At 34.0% G+C, this 14,370-nt stretch overlaps 1 protein-coding gene across 2 annotated transcripts in view; it reads right to left on the reverse strand.

Moving 5' to 3' along the window:
* Positions 1-3,137: 3,137 nt before the first annotated feature.
* Positions 3,138-14,370, reverse strand: part of LOC114285223 (Glycosyl hydrolase family 38 protein) — a 40,614-nt gene continuing 29,381 nt past the window's right edge. Inside the window, exons 22-29 of one of the 2 annotated variants that reach the window (XM_082891894.1) lie at positions 13,494-13,559; positions 12,757-12,869; positions 12,567-12,651; positions 10,287-10,397; positions 10,118-10,213; positions 10,000-10,047; positions 9,077-9,145; positions 3,138-3,719 (exon numbers count right to left, since the gene is read on the reverse strand). In XM_082891894.1, coding sequence (XP_082748020.1) covers positions 3,219-3,719; positions 9,077-9,145; positions 10,000-10,047; positions 10,118-10,213; positions 10,287-10,397; positions 12,567-12,651; positions 12,757-12,869; positions 13,494-13,559 — 1,089 coding nt within the window. In that variant the 3' untranslated portion in view covers positions 3,138-3,218. Of the gene's footprint in view, positions 3,720-7,457; positions 8,032-9,076; positions 9,146-9,999; positions 10,048-10,117; positions 10,214-10,286; positions 10,398-12,566; positions 12,652-12,756; positions 12,870-13,493; positions 13,560-14,370 lie in introns of those variants that run through there. The other variant, XM_082891897.1, reaches the window with a different exon arrangement.

Raw genomic sequence — 14,370 nt, forward strand, 5'->3', positions numbered from 1 at the left:
AGACACAATGTCTCGCTCGAGCGTAAATTAACCTGCTCAAGCGGACTGCAAAACAGAACAAAATGCTGGGAGCACGATTTCCACGCTCGAGCGCCAGTCACCCCGCTCGAGCGTGAGTTCAAAATCTGGGATTCCCAGATTTGAACCTCAAGATCAAATTCAACTTCAAATGTATCAAATTCGATTCCTTTGAACCCATTTCCTGAAAAACACTTCAAAACTCATAGTTTAACATGATTCAAAGCTCAATTGTAAAAATCAAAGCCCAAAGGTAGTTCAAATAAATCAAATTTCAAACCAAAACTCAAGAACATAACTCAAACATAACATGCATGAGTTTAAACCAATTCAAAGCTTCAATTACTTGCTTAAATAAGTCAATTCCTTCAAAACCAAGATGAGTTCATGGTCCAATGCAAAAATATGAACATGCATGTGCCAAATTCCATGTATTCAACCTCAAAATGCTAGGATATAAGCATGCATGCATGAAATGAACTTCAATTCAACAATTTAAAGTTAATTCATGCCCTTAATCTCTAAACTTCCATAAACCATTCAACATATAACTTGATTACATGAACAAGAAGGTATAATCTCTACCTTAAGTCTTGAATCAAAGGCAAGGAGGCTCAATTATGCAATCTCTCTTCACTTCCTTCAAATCTCCAAACTAAAATTGATGAATTCAAGTTGAAAACACTCTTTTCCTCTCACTCTCTCACTCTAGTCGGCTATGCTCTCAAAATGGCTGAGGAAGAGTTGTGTAATGCAAGACTAAGTCTTAGACAAAGTTTGGTGTAGTGGCCCACTCAAATGGCAAAGTTGTAATTAAAGCCAACATATGTAATTTATCAATATTGATCCAATTTAATCATACCAAATCAATTTTCAAATAAACACACCATAAAATCACATAAATTCTAATGATCAGAAAACATCAATCGATTCCGGATTCGATCGCCGATAAGGCCTTCAATTCGCAATTTAAACATAAAACATGGACAGATAATTTAACAGTCAAACAGATAGAAATGCATTTAAACTAGTACATTCAATCAGTCAGTTCAGTATTTCAGTCGATTCAATTACTTATCATAATCAGTCTCAGTTTAGCAGTAATCAGTGGGGTTGTCAATAATCAGTGGTGAGGGTTATTACAATTCTAAACCGGGCTCATCCCGTCACTTTTACGTTTTTTAATGTATCATTGGTTAAATTTCATGTTTCTTTACTTGTTGAAATATTCAAAAAAATTCAAATTTTAATTACCAATAATGTTATACCAACTCATTAGAATCCCAACATAAAATATTACATATGTCACACAATAATAAACAATTGTACAAAATTTAAATAAATAATTTATTTAAACTATGGTATAAAATAATAATATAGATACAAAAAAAAGAAAAGAAAAAGAAAAAAATCATAATTACACACAAGCATGGACTTTTAGTCTATAAAATTAAACTAGCACAATATTAAATAGACCACAATACACCCATACATGGATTACTAATTTACAATATTTGATGAATTAGACCAACACAATAACTGATTTTTATCCAAATAAATAATTGAAGTGATGGTCTTGAATCTGTCCAGAAATTTTCAGGTTATACCTTAAGTAATAAAAATTATAAATAAATTATTTATACAGTTCTAAAATTCATGAAAATGTACAGAATATTCAATAAATATGTTTAGGTCATTTTTCAGAAAGAATTTCCCAAAAATAAGTTATAAATAAACAATTGAAGAGATAGTTTTTTATTCATCCTTAATCTGTCAAAATTTTCAGAATGTATATCTTGCAAATACAGTTATAAATAAATTACTTATACAACTCTAAAATTCATATAAATCTACAGAATACTCAATAAACATGTTATTGTCATTTTTCAGAAATTATTTTCCAAAATAAATTATAAATAATTCTTAAAAATTCCAAGAGTGATTATGACACAGATTTATCACATTTTCTTAAATTAATTTCATACTTAAATTTATAAATCAATTCCAAGATCTAAAAATTTATTATGAAACTAAACTTCTCAAATTTCATTTTTTGCTTAGAAATTATCATATTTGGTTTAATATAAAATTTTTAATGATTTTTCAAACACATAATAAAATCTGCCTATAGCTCCAGATTTGGTTAAAAATATGTATAAATTCGTACAAAACTCAATAATTGTTGAAATGTTTTTTGGATGAACTAGACATCATTATCAACAACTTTGTAGAAGAAATCATCTTCAAATTTTGAGTATAAAATTGTCTAAAAATTTGTATAACTTTCTGACAGATTTAAAGAGCCAAATAACATATTCAATAATCTTTTTAATGACATAAATTATACATGCAAGTCTAAATTCCACAATATTATCATGATTTTCAGACTACCAATATTTGATATACCATCATAAATATTCATATAATTATAAATAAAATTCTATCTACAAGTTTAGATATTTTATCATATGTATACAATCTGAAAATTTCAAATATAAAAAAATTGAGAGGTTTGAGAGGGTTTTCTTACTTAGTAATAGGGTGACAAAATGGTTGAGAATTTTGGCTTCCTTAATCTCCCACTCTTCTTCCTCTCCTATTACTAAGCTTGGTTGCTTCAGGGATTTCTCTCTTCTTTTTTTTTTTTTCACCGAATGCTTGCATGTACACCTATATACAATGAAGGCTTACATGCATATATATATACAATGCTTGTTGAGCACATATCTCTCTCTCTCTCTCTCTCTCTCTCTTTCTTTCTCTTCATTCTAAGTTCTTTTTCCCTCAATTCCAAGAGCGTAATTAGCTTTTCTTCCCTAAACAAGCATGCAAACCAATATGTGGAAAGCCTCCATTGAATTTCTGCAAAGGTTTGATTCCCTTTTTTTGTATTTGTATTTGTATTTGTGTGGGTTTCTGAAAATTGATACATTAATATTTTTAATTAAGGTATTTAGTAAGAATAATTATCATATTGAATCCTAATTAAAATAATTTATAAACAATAAATATTGAACACCCACAAAATTATTATTCTTAATAATGTCTTTGTTAGTGATTGAATTGGGTCAATTTAAAACTAACTTTTACACTAATATACAATTCAGATAGACTGTAGATAAAATTAATTAATTAATTAATTTATTTATTTTCTTTTAAGAATAATTAAATGTAGGGTTTTCACACCCATGACATAAACTTCAATCAGCAAAATCAAAACCATTCCGATTAAAAAAAAGAAGGAAAAAACAGAGAGAGAGAGAGAGAGAGAGAGAGAGGAAAAAACAAATTTCACTAAGTTTTAAACCGCACTTGCACTTGAACCCCAACACTCCCACTTTCTTCTTGCACGAAAAGCACCTGTTCACCGCCTTCGTCTCCGCCTGATTCAACGATTCCACTCCGGCCGCCCGTACAACCGCCGCTGACGATTCGACAGCGGTTTTAACCGCCAAAGACGACGACCCAGCACGGATCTCCACACGAAACCCATTAACCAGCTTGTCCATAGCGGCTTTGGCTGAGGTGACATGCTCTTCTGTGATCCGGAAGTCTTTGTAGCACTTGGAGCACAAGTTCATCGCCGCCGCTACACCGAAAAAGCCACACCCGTTGGCGTAGAGCTTTGTCTCCGATGGTTGGAAGCTCGTGCTGTCGCTCATCTTGTTCCCTTCAGAACCCATCTCTCTTTCTCTCTCCTCCTTCACAAAACCAAAAAAAAAAATTAGGTTAGGATTTGTGAATCAAAATCTCTTTCTTCATGTTCGATGCTTTGATCGCAAACGACCTTCAGATTTATGTTGGTTTGGGGACACAAACGACCTTCAATAGTTTAGGGACAAAGAGTCAAATTTCTCTGATATATGTTTAGGGACCTTAGGCATCAAAAAATAATTTTGTGGATCTCTTCCATTACGAAAAGTGGGAGAGGGACCCTAGACTAATTTTCCCTATCATTATTATCAAAATATTAAAATTTAAAATAATATAACTTTTGATGTAGATGTCGATTTTTAATAAAATTAATATTTTTAAAATTCTCTCATCAAGATCTATCAAATAAGTTCTATGTTGACTATGAAATTCTTTAAAAAAAATAAAATAAAATAAAAATTATTGTAGTTGAAATTGATGTAAACAGTAACAATAATATGTTACCCTATCTCACAATAACATGGTACTCTAGCAATATTGTCTAGGAAAGTTAAAAAAAGAAAAAGATATTTTACTTTGTCCTTATTCAATTATATGTTTTTTCCTTAGAAGGCTTATGAAGCAAAATGAATTAGATTGTTATTTTCACCAAATAAGGATCCAATGTAAGAATGGCAACGGACCGAGGCTGGGATCACACTCCTCATCATCGACCCCCGAAGGTACAAAATTTCCCATCACTGTCTCCGATCCCCGGAGGGAACCCATCACCCCCTGTCCCCTAACGGGGATCGGATTTCCCCGACCCCAAAAAATCTCCAACCTTTTTTATTTTTATTTTTTTGAAAACTGCAAATTATCACTTCATCAACAACAGATATAACATAGATCTCATAGATCTGAGCTCAAATCTATATTATATATATATAGAGAGAGAGAGAGAGAAGCTCCAAATATGGGCGGAGGAGGAAGCAGGAGCTGAGGCTGGCGGAGGAATGGTAAACGACGAAGATGTCGGATGAGAAAGAGGTGGCGAAGAGGTTAGAGAGCTAGGGTTTGCGGCGGCGTAAAAGGGTTTGGATCTAATAGATCGAATGAATTTGATTTGAAATCCAAGATCAACGACACTGATATAAACAGTGGCGACGGAAGTGGTGGTCATACGGCAGTAGTAAGGAAGTAAGGAGCGGTAGCGAAGGGATCGAGGTCATTGATCAGTGAGTCTATAAGAGAGAGTAGAAGGAAGAGAGAGAGAGACACACACACGCACACACACACACACGCACATACACACACATAGAGAGAGAGGTATATAATAGAGGGATATATATATATATATATATATATATGGATAGAAGGGCATAATAGTAGTTTCAGTTCGGGGAAACAGGGACAAGGATGAGGACAGAGACAGGTCGGGGTCGGGGTTAGGGAACGTATCACCGTCCCCGGCCCAAAAATTGTTGGGGATTCATTTTCGAATTCCATCCTTAGCCCGTCAGGGGTATTTTTTGGGAAAAAATTATTTTAATTGGGGTTGGGGGACCGGGTCCCCGTCGGGCAGGGTTCAAATTGCTATCCCTAATCCAATAGAGAGGTTTTGGCTAATTTTTTTGTGTTTTTTAAAAGGCAAATTACATTAACAGTTCTTATAGTTTGGGACTTGTATCACTTTGGTCCCTAATTTTTCAATTGTGATACATTTGACCCTACATTTTGAATCTTATTCCAAACAAGAATAATCAAAGATGTTTTCTTTTGCAAACAGTCCATTTCAAGGGCAAAGTCGTCATATAACTTATTTTGTGTTGGTTAACTTGTATGTTGTTTGAATATAATGACTTTTTTTAATGAATAATGCTGGAATTTTCTTGGTTATAAAGTTCTGTTTAGTTGTTTTTCAGAATCTATTTTCAGAAATTTTTTTCTAAGAAATTAATAATTAAATTGGTAAAAAAATTAAAATCACATCATTTTTATATAATTTCATCTTTTAATGGGATAGAAATAATTTTTAAAAATAATTTTTTTGATATTTATTTCCGTTAAATTAATTTCTATTTTTTCAAAAGTCAAATATAGAGCCAATTTTGACATCATTATTATACTAATCTATCAATCAAAAAATTCAAAATTAAAACATTTCATATTTTAAACATATTGATTATACATTAAAAGCCTAATAATCATCCATGTCGTGATAATCATCAAAAAAATATTTATTAACAACAAATACAACTATCTATTATATGATAACCATAAAAAAATATCAACAAAAACAATTACTCATTACATGATCATCATCCAAACATATGTTAAAAATTAATTTGGTAAAAAAAATATAAATAAATAAAAATGTAAAAGATTTATCATTTTTATATAATTTTTTCTTTGATGGGTAGAAATAATTTTTAAAGATTCAAAAATATTTTTTTGATATTTATTTTTATCAAACTAGTTTATATTTTATCAAATTAAAGATTTTACCCTTAAAATGGAGCAACGGTGCCTTGAATTGTCCTTATTTAAAATGAAATTTAAAATTTAAGATCAAATATATCACAATTGAAAAGTCAGAAATCAAAATGATACAAACCTCAAACTATAAGAATTGTCAGTGTAATTCGTCTTTTTTTAAAAAATAAAAATGCAACCAAGTCTTGAGAAAAGATATAAAAATAAATAAATAAATAAATAAAAGTGAGATTAAAAAAAATAACTGAGTCTAACTCAGTGAGTTACTACTCATAATGAGTTCTCTCAAAAAAACAACTCACTTAGGAATGGAGGCAACGTGGGTGGTTGGGGGAGGGGTAAGGAGGCGACAAGGATGGAGGATGGCGACGAGGGAGGGAGGGAGGGAGGGAGGGAGAGAGGGAGGGTGGCTGGGGAAGGAGAGATAAGTCGTCAGGGGATAGGGATATAAGGGCTTTAAATCCTCCCCTTAATCAGATATGCTTAATTGTCGATTTACTTTTAATAAAAGCTATGACATTTAGAGGTTCCTTCAAAGAAGTTAGTGATGTTTTTTCAATGACAATGGGTTGGTTTGGGATGTGGATTGACTTTTTGACTATTTTAGTTTGGAGTTAAAATGTCTCATTAAAATAGTTTATTTTGGGTTGGTTTGGGAAGCGGGTTGATTTTTTAGTTTTTTGATTTTTTTGACTATTTTAGCATGAGCTAAGAAATTTGATTTGGGAAGGACTTTTTGACTTTTTTTATAAGAGAAGAGTATAATGATTATAGATTGGATGTGATATTTTGTTTGTTATAGTTAAAATAGTCTATTTTATCTTTTGTGACTATTTTAGCCACAAACCATCTTCCCAAACAGACCATCTTATCTTATATGACTATTTTAGCCTCAATGGGACATCCCAAACAAGCACCATGTCTGAGTAACATGTTAACTACAAAAGTTAATTTGAGGCATTGCAACATGGGAGATAATGAGTCGTGTCCAAGTGAATTTAGTTTGGAATATATATCATTTGTTGCTCTTGATTGCGAGTGGTGGAAAATTGTTCGGTGAGGCTCTGGACTGGGGTTGAATTTCGAAACTAGGTCCATGAAGGCTCTATTGAGTCTGCAAGTTGAAGCTATGCCGTGCTTGTGGGCTCTGCAATGGCTAGAGCAACGGCAGCTCAGGAATATGTTCAGATCTTTACTGATCGTCTTGTTTTGGTGTACCCCAATTGAATACTGCGAACACGTTTCCTTACTATTTTTGGGTAAATAATTGTATTCAAGATGAGGGATCATTCCACAAAACAGAAGAGTAGGAGACCAAAGCAAATTTCATAAACACAGTAAATAGTTTGGACATCAGTTGTTACAGCTTGATACTTCAAAGAAGTGCCTATCTCACACTAACAATTCAAAGGCTATAGAAGGTGAACTTCGCTACAACAGTCTTTGTTTTAATCAGAAAATATAATTCTTCTTCCTGTTCTTTGGATGATGCTACAACTTATTTTCGTGTCTAGTTTTTACAACAGTGCATCATGTTGTGACACTCAGCCAAACAAACCCATCACTCAAAATCTTTATTAGGGCGCAGAAGTCTCTCCAGGAAAGTGGTGGCAAAATAAATGGAAAATAGGCTTTCCTCGTCAAGACTTCGTATGAAGAATTCACGATGATGTATAACCGAGGACAGAAGATCTGTTAAAATGTCAACAGGAAAGTCCGAATCTCCATAGGACCAAGCTCAACAACAAGATCTGAAATATTGACGGGGCCGCCTCTAATAGCTCGGGGTGCCCCTCCATTATCCCCCTCAACTTTCCAAGTCATCTTCTTCATCTGTGACTTGTCTTGGTTTGTTGACAAGCTCACTTCCTTGACCTCCTTTATCTGAAAATTTAATCAGAAACAAAAGAGGTAATTCAGAATGAAACACTGCCAACATTTTTATTCTCATTAGGGCATGGTTCTCTGCACCCAAAAAACACTCCCACTTTAGCCAAGTTTGGCATTTTGTTATACTATTAAGTAGTGAGAGTTCCTTAGAAAAACATCCTCTCAGCCTAGCTTAGTCCTTGCACAGTCTACTGACCCAACTACATTTCACACACAACCTAACTGAAGTTGATAGTAAGTACATGGATCAGATGAGGAACGGTATACGCATGATCCATGCTGTGGAGAGCATGGATTGGTGCCAACATCATACTAAAACTGCAATCTCTCTAGATTCTTGAAAATGTATTGTCCTCCAAAAAATCTACGCGAATTGTTGTTCATCTTACCCATCCCTGTGGGAACTCATAGGTAGGAAGACTTAAATATTGGAAAATGAACACTAAGGTATCATTTGATGAAGATGTCAGTTTCTTTTCTTTCTGTTTAGAAAAAAACAAGTTTTTTAATAAAGAAACATGTTTGATGAGTTATCGGAGGTGATTGCTAGCAGTGGAGGGTGGACGGATGTGGTGGCTATTAGCCACTGGAGTGACCAGAGTGTTGCCAGAGATCACGGGTTGGCGGGAGGAAACATGCAGTGACCGTCCAATCACTGGAAGGTGGCCAGAGCTCGCAGGCCGTGGTTGGTGGTGGGCAGAGGTGGCGGGGGAGGGAAAAAGAGTAAAAACTTATTTGAAAACAGGCGAAAACATCTTTGTTTTATTAAGTTTCAAAAAAAAAAATAATAATAATTTTGGAATCAATTCCATTTTTTTGAAAACAAAAAAAGTATACCAAACCAGTTTTTTGTTTCTAGTTTCCAAAAAAAAATGAAAACAAAAACAAAGACAGATAACAGAAATGTTACCAAATGAGTTGTACTTGTGACTGGACCTAAATTTTTCCGGGTTAAAAAAAAGACTAGACTCATATTATGCATGATAGGGACTAGGCGGGAAAAAAAGTGCAAAAACAAAATTGATTAGGTTATACATACCATTTTTCCGGAAAACACCTGCTTCAATTCAACTTTGGCTAATGTTGAGTATTCAGCATCTTCCCCTGCCTAATCACATTTGCAGCAAGAAAGAAGTGTATGAGAGGATGATAGGACAAAAAAATGGATGAGAGAACTGAACTGTGAAGTGGACTGAAATTTCTTTTATCAATTTGTGAAGTGCCACTCTTTATGAATCGAAGATATTACTTCACGGATCCAGAAAACCACGTAAACATTTAGTTTCAACAGACTGTCAACACTCCAAAGAACATCTGTGACTCATAATATGGGAACAGAGAGTATTTCCTTCATCTTCATTTCTTAGAGTTGAAAATAAAAGGGTCATGATATAGTTTGGTCCAGAATCTATGAGAAAAATCTATTCATCTCCTTCCCATGCTAATTTCTCCTCTCAGACAAATACTATTTGGTCGAGTTTTCAGAATCTGTTTTCTGAAAAAAAAATCAAAAACTAGTTTGGCAAAAAAAAATTAATAAAGCAAAAACACTCATTATTTTCATATGATTTTCTCTTTCTTTTACAAACTAGTTTCAAATTTTTCTATAAAAACGAGTTCTGAAAACACAACCAAACTTGAACTTCTCTTGAATTTCAGCAATAATGCCAATGTACAACCCTAACTTAAAAACTTCATGTACAACATACTAAAAACAGGAATGTATCCAACAGATAAAATATGACAGATTTAAGTGAAGAATGTTGGAGAAGGCATGGCGGCCTAGGGAAAAGTAGCAAAAAAAGGAATCATGGAACTGAATGTCTTGAGATAACACTTGCATCGAAAACAGAAAGGAAGGTGAAGGCTATTTTGAGTTTTTAAGTAGTAAATATATCCAAACTAATTTTACTTTATCGTTGTTAATGGGAGTATGAAGGGGGTCATGGAAATGACTTTTACCTCATATAGATGTGCCAAGCGAAGGAGTACACTTCCATCATCCAGCTCCTGTAAAACTGAGGTCAGGAGAGAGGGAGAGAGAGAGAGAGAGCAATTCATTGTGCAGTAGTTAAATCACCTGAAGAGTGATTAATGCAACATTAAGAGGTAAAGTATAGTTTGGATCCATGGCTGTTGCCATCGTCAAATGAGAAGCTTTCCAATCATCTAATTTCTGTCAAATCAATCGTCTCGTCAGATTATTGGGTATAATATATGGTCCTTTGTGTAAGACCAATCAATCATACCTCCTGAGTGAATGCTAAAAGAATAGGTGAGTAAACTTCTTGGCCAGTTGTTCGGCGCCATTGTGATCCAGCACCTAGCTGGTTGATGCTAATATAATAATTTCCTCGAACCTATCAAAGAAATGTTTCAATGTGGAGCACTTGATAACTGGGAATTCAGAACTTTGCAGCCAAAATTTGTTTTTTCATGGCCATCAATCTCAACAATGCATACCAACAAAAACTATCGGAATAAAGATTCCATTATTATTATTTTTTTTTTCTATTAAAAAAAGAAGAAGAAATTCTTCTAGAAGCAAATCCAGTAAACAAATCCCGAATTTATGCAAGAAGACTTTTTGACAAAAAGACAAAACGATGAAGTGAAATCTTTAAGTACAAAAGAGTAAACTATCTACCATGCATGCGTCGACACACATTGTTGGAGATAATATTATATTATCAAAGATATTAAAAGATATCAAAATATATGGAGATCCCTTGATTTGTTTTTATTATAATTTTTTGTATCTTTGATATATCTCAATTACTTAACTGAAGGGATTTGATTGTATATCTTATTTTGTATATATGGTGTATCATGTAAACAAGAATATTAAGTTGAGTGAATGAAAGGTGTAGCCCTTTAGGGCTTTGTGTGTGTGGATGTAGGCCAATATTGGTCGAACCACGTTAAACCTTTCTGTTCTTACTTTTCTTTTTTCCGTCTCTATTATCTCTCTATATTCAACCTTATTGTCTTATTATAAAATTCAACTTGGTATCAAAGCCTACCAAACCTTAGACTTGTTTCTCTTTAAATTGCTTTCTTACTCCATATTTTTTTGTTGTCAAGATGTTTTTCTCTCTTCCTTTAGTTGACCAATAGTTTGCTGATGTGGTAAGCAAACTTTGTGATTTTTACTTGTTTCAGGGCTACCAACGTGTTTAGTAGCATTGTTCTATGATACACCAAGTTTTTCAGCTACTTCTCTACCCTTTCAGGATCCTTATGCTAATGTGGTAAGCACATATTTTGTTCTTTTTTGTTTTTGGGCCAGCGGTGTGTTCGGTAACATTCTTTATGGGACACCATTTTTGCGGCCTTTTTATTTGTGGTGATTTGTTGTTGCTTCGGCCTTGTTTCTTTCTTTCGATCGATTAGTTTCTCTTTCTACCATTGTGACTGATTCCATGCACATTTCTTTGTTGCAAGATGCTAATTCCTTGCCCATGTTCTTTGAAGTTGTCATTGAAGGGAGTGATTATAATTGTTGTTGTCTTTCAGCAACTTCATTGTAGTTGTTTGTAATGATCATCATATTTTCGAGTTCAAGTTAGACACTTCACTTTAACCGTTCCGTGTTCCAACTTAAAGGGGAGTGTTGGAGATAATATTATATTGTCAAAGATATCAGAATATATGGAGATCCCATGATTTGTTCAAAATCGAAGTCCCATTTGCACTAAGTTAACACATCTATTCGTTGTGTCTTCTTAGGGTACCCTTCCATATCCAGAGGGTATAAGTGTTATGATCCCGTGTCTCGTTACCTTCACCACACTTTGGATGTTACTTTTTTGCGAGGATCTTCCTTTCTTTGGTACTAGCCCTCCATTGCAGGCTCCTCTTCCCGTGACTTCCAGTGTTCGCCTGGTGCCCATTTTGGCCAAGGTTGAGGATGAGGCTGTTCCCCTCCCTCCTCCCCCCATTTCAGGTCTACTCTCGTCACCTACGCCCTCAGATGCCCCCTACCACCTCTTCGAGCTCTGGGTCAAGTACCTCTTCTCCTTTAGCTCCAACACACATTATCAAAAAAATTGTGATTATCATTCAATAACACGACTCCCCATGTAATCCTGATTGAGATGAATATAAGAAGCCTATATTTTTAATTTTTTTTTTAAACATTTAGAAAGAGCAACCTTGGTGACATGTAAGTAATCTATCCGAGCCAAAGGTTTTCATGTGTTTAGCTACTATTATTAGCTTGAATTTTGACGTGAGGAACATTATCCCATTAACACAAATCTTCAAGTTAATCTTTTTGTTTGTCATTTATCAATATATAAACTCATTAATCTTGCATTTGAGTGTAAACTCATTATTTGTCTGCAAAGGAATATTTTTGTTTGTACAGAATCATCCAATGTTGACTTCAGATGTGATAAATAGGCATAATGCCCTCTCTTCGATAGGCATGGACCTGATTTTCCTTGCCATTCTTGTTTATAGATAAAGAATATTGCCTTCCACATATCAAACAGGATGCCTTTAAAAAAACAGCAAAGATATCATACCGTGAGGCCTTCACATCTATTTTCAGCACACACCGTCTCATCAAGCGCTTCACCAACTCCTCTGGAGTCGTCAAAGATTGTACGCCTTGTGTATACAAGAAAGGTAATTATTCCAAAATGTAATATCAATAAAAATATTTGTAACCTATCAATGTTTGGGAAGAAAATAAACGAAAAATATTATGTAAACCTATGAAGCATTAGCTCTACTTCTCCATCTTCAATGCTGGCTCCACCAACGGCACGATCAACCAAGACTGAGAATTCAGATTTTTTGTCCACCGTGTAAATTCCGAGATTGAGCTGAAAAATAGAAGCTAGAAAGTTTATTCAATAATACTACCAAAATTTATTTAATCTTAATTTAAATGAGAAGGAAAAGATTGAACTATTGCACATCATTTGAGGAAAACCATAAATGTTTCCTCTAAAAAGATAAAATGCCATCTTCAATTATTCTATACTACCGGATTCAAACAGATTTATTGTCCTTAATCTATACCAATCCAAGTAGTCCCACCTTCATTTAACTCTTTTTTTATTATTATTTTTTTTTAATTTTTTTTATAGAGAAAAACTCTAAACATTATAATCAAAAAGGGTCTTAGCACCTGAGGCAATTTATTCAACCATTAAATCTCAGCCGACATTTTGATTGTTGAACCATGATAAAGAATAAAAAATATCACAAACCTCAACCATCCAGTTCATATAAATTGTTAAAATTTGAACACCTTAACTGCATAGAGCAAATTCAGAAAAAGAGTACGCCAAACAGGCTATGTCAGTCCTACTAACATAGAATGCCGTATTTATTTTGGGTCTGTCCCCTGTACATAGACAATTCTGTTTAAATATCATTTATTGCCAGGTTTGAGGCTTGAAGTTTGAACTTAATTTTGGTAAAATACAAGTTGATAATGTTACCGGATAATAGTTCCCTGCAACGGGTTGATGAACTTGAAGAGGCCAGTCCTCTCTATAATCTCGAACCTGGAAAATCCATGATACAGAACCAAGTCAGACCTAGAATAACCAATTGAGGATGTGAAATTTCACAGAAAATAAAAAAACTTAGTAATTTTGTATGCGTGCAGAAAAATTCAGAAAATGTTTTGTAGTGGAACAAAAGAATGGGGTTGCAAATAAACTATTCCCATAACCCATAAGATATTTACCCAGGATTTTGTACAACGGTTCATTAAACATGTGTTTGGTGGATGGAATTACACAGAATTGTATGTTACATGCTTCCCATTTACCAAAAGACATCAAGAATTAGGTTGTACAGTCTACCTAAATGCTAGCAATTCCATTATAGGGATCGTTAGTATTACAGAAAATTAAGATGACAAAAAACGTTTCGCAACTAAAGACCAAGCAGATATTTCAAGCCACTTCCAATTAAGTAGCATTTTAAGTGTCAGAATAAGTGCCACCTCATACTAGACATCATGGACTTTATTCTTGCTCTATTATGGGCAGCATGTTAGAATTTACCATAAACCTACTCTCCACCTACTTCACCCACTTAAACCTACTCCACTAAACCTAACCCACTACACCACTACCACCTCACCTACTCCACTAAACCTAACCCACTACACCACTACCACCTCCACTTCACCTACTCCTTACCTACTACACACTCACCCTCTTCTATATATAGGAATCATGAATCATTGTAATATATAGAACATTATATCAATCAATAATACAATTCTCTATTTCTCTTTATACATTAAATTTCTACATGGTATCAGAGCAAGGTTAAGCACTTAGTATTTTTCGCTTCACCGGCGGG

The sequence above is a fragment of the Camellia sinensis genome, chromosome 1 (genome assembly GCF_055761805.1).
Source record: "Camellia sinensis isolate YWXY chromosome 1, ASM5576180v1, whole genome shotgun sequence".
NCBI lineage: Eukaryota > Viridiplantae > Streptophyta > Magnoliopsida > Ericales > Theaceae > Camellia > Camellia sinensis.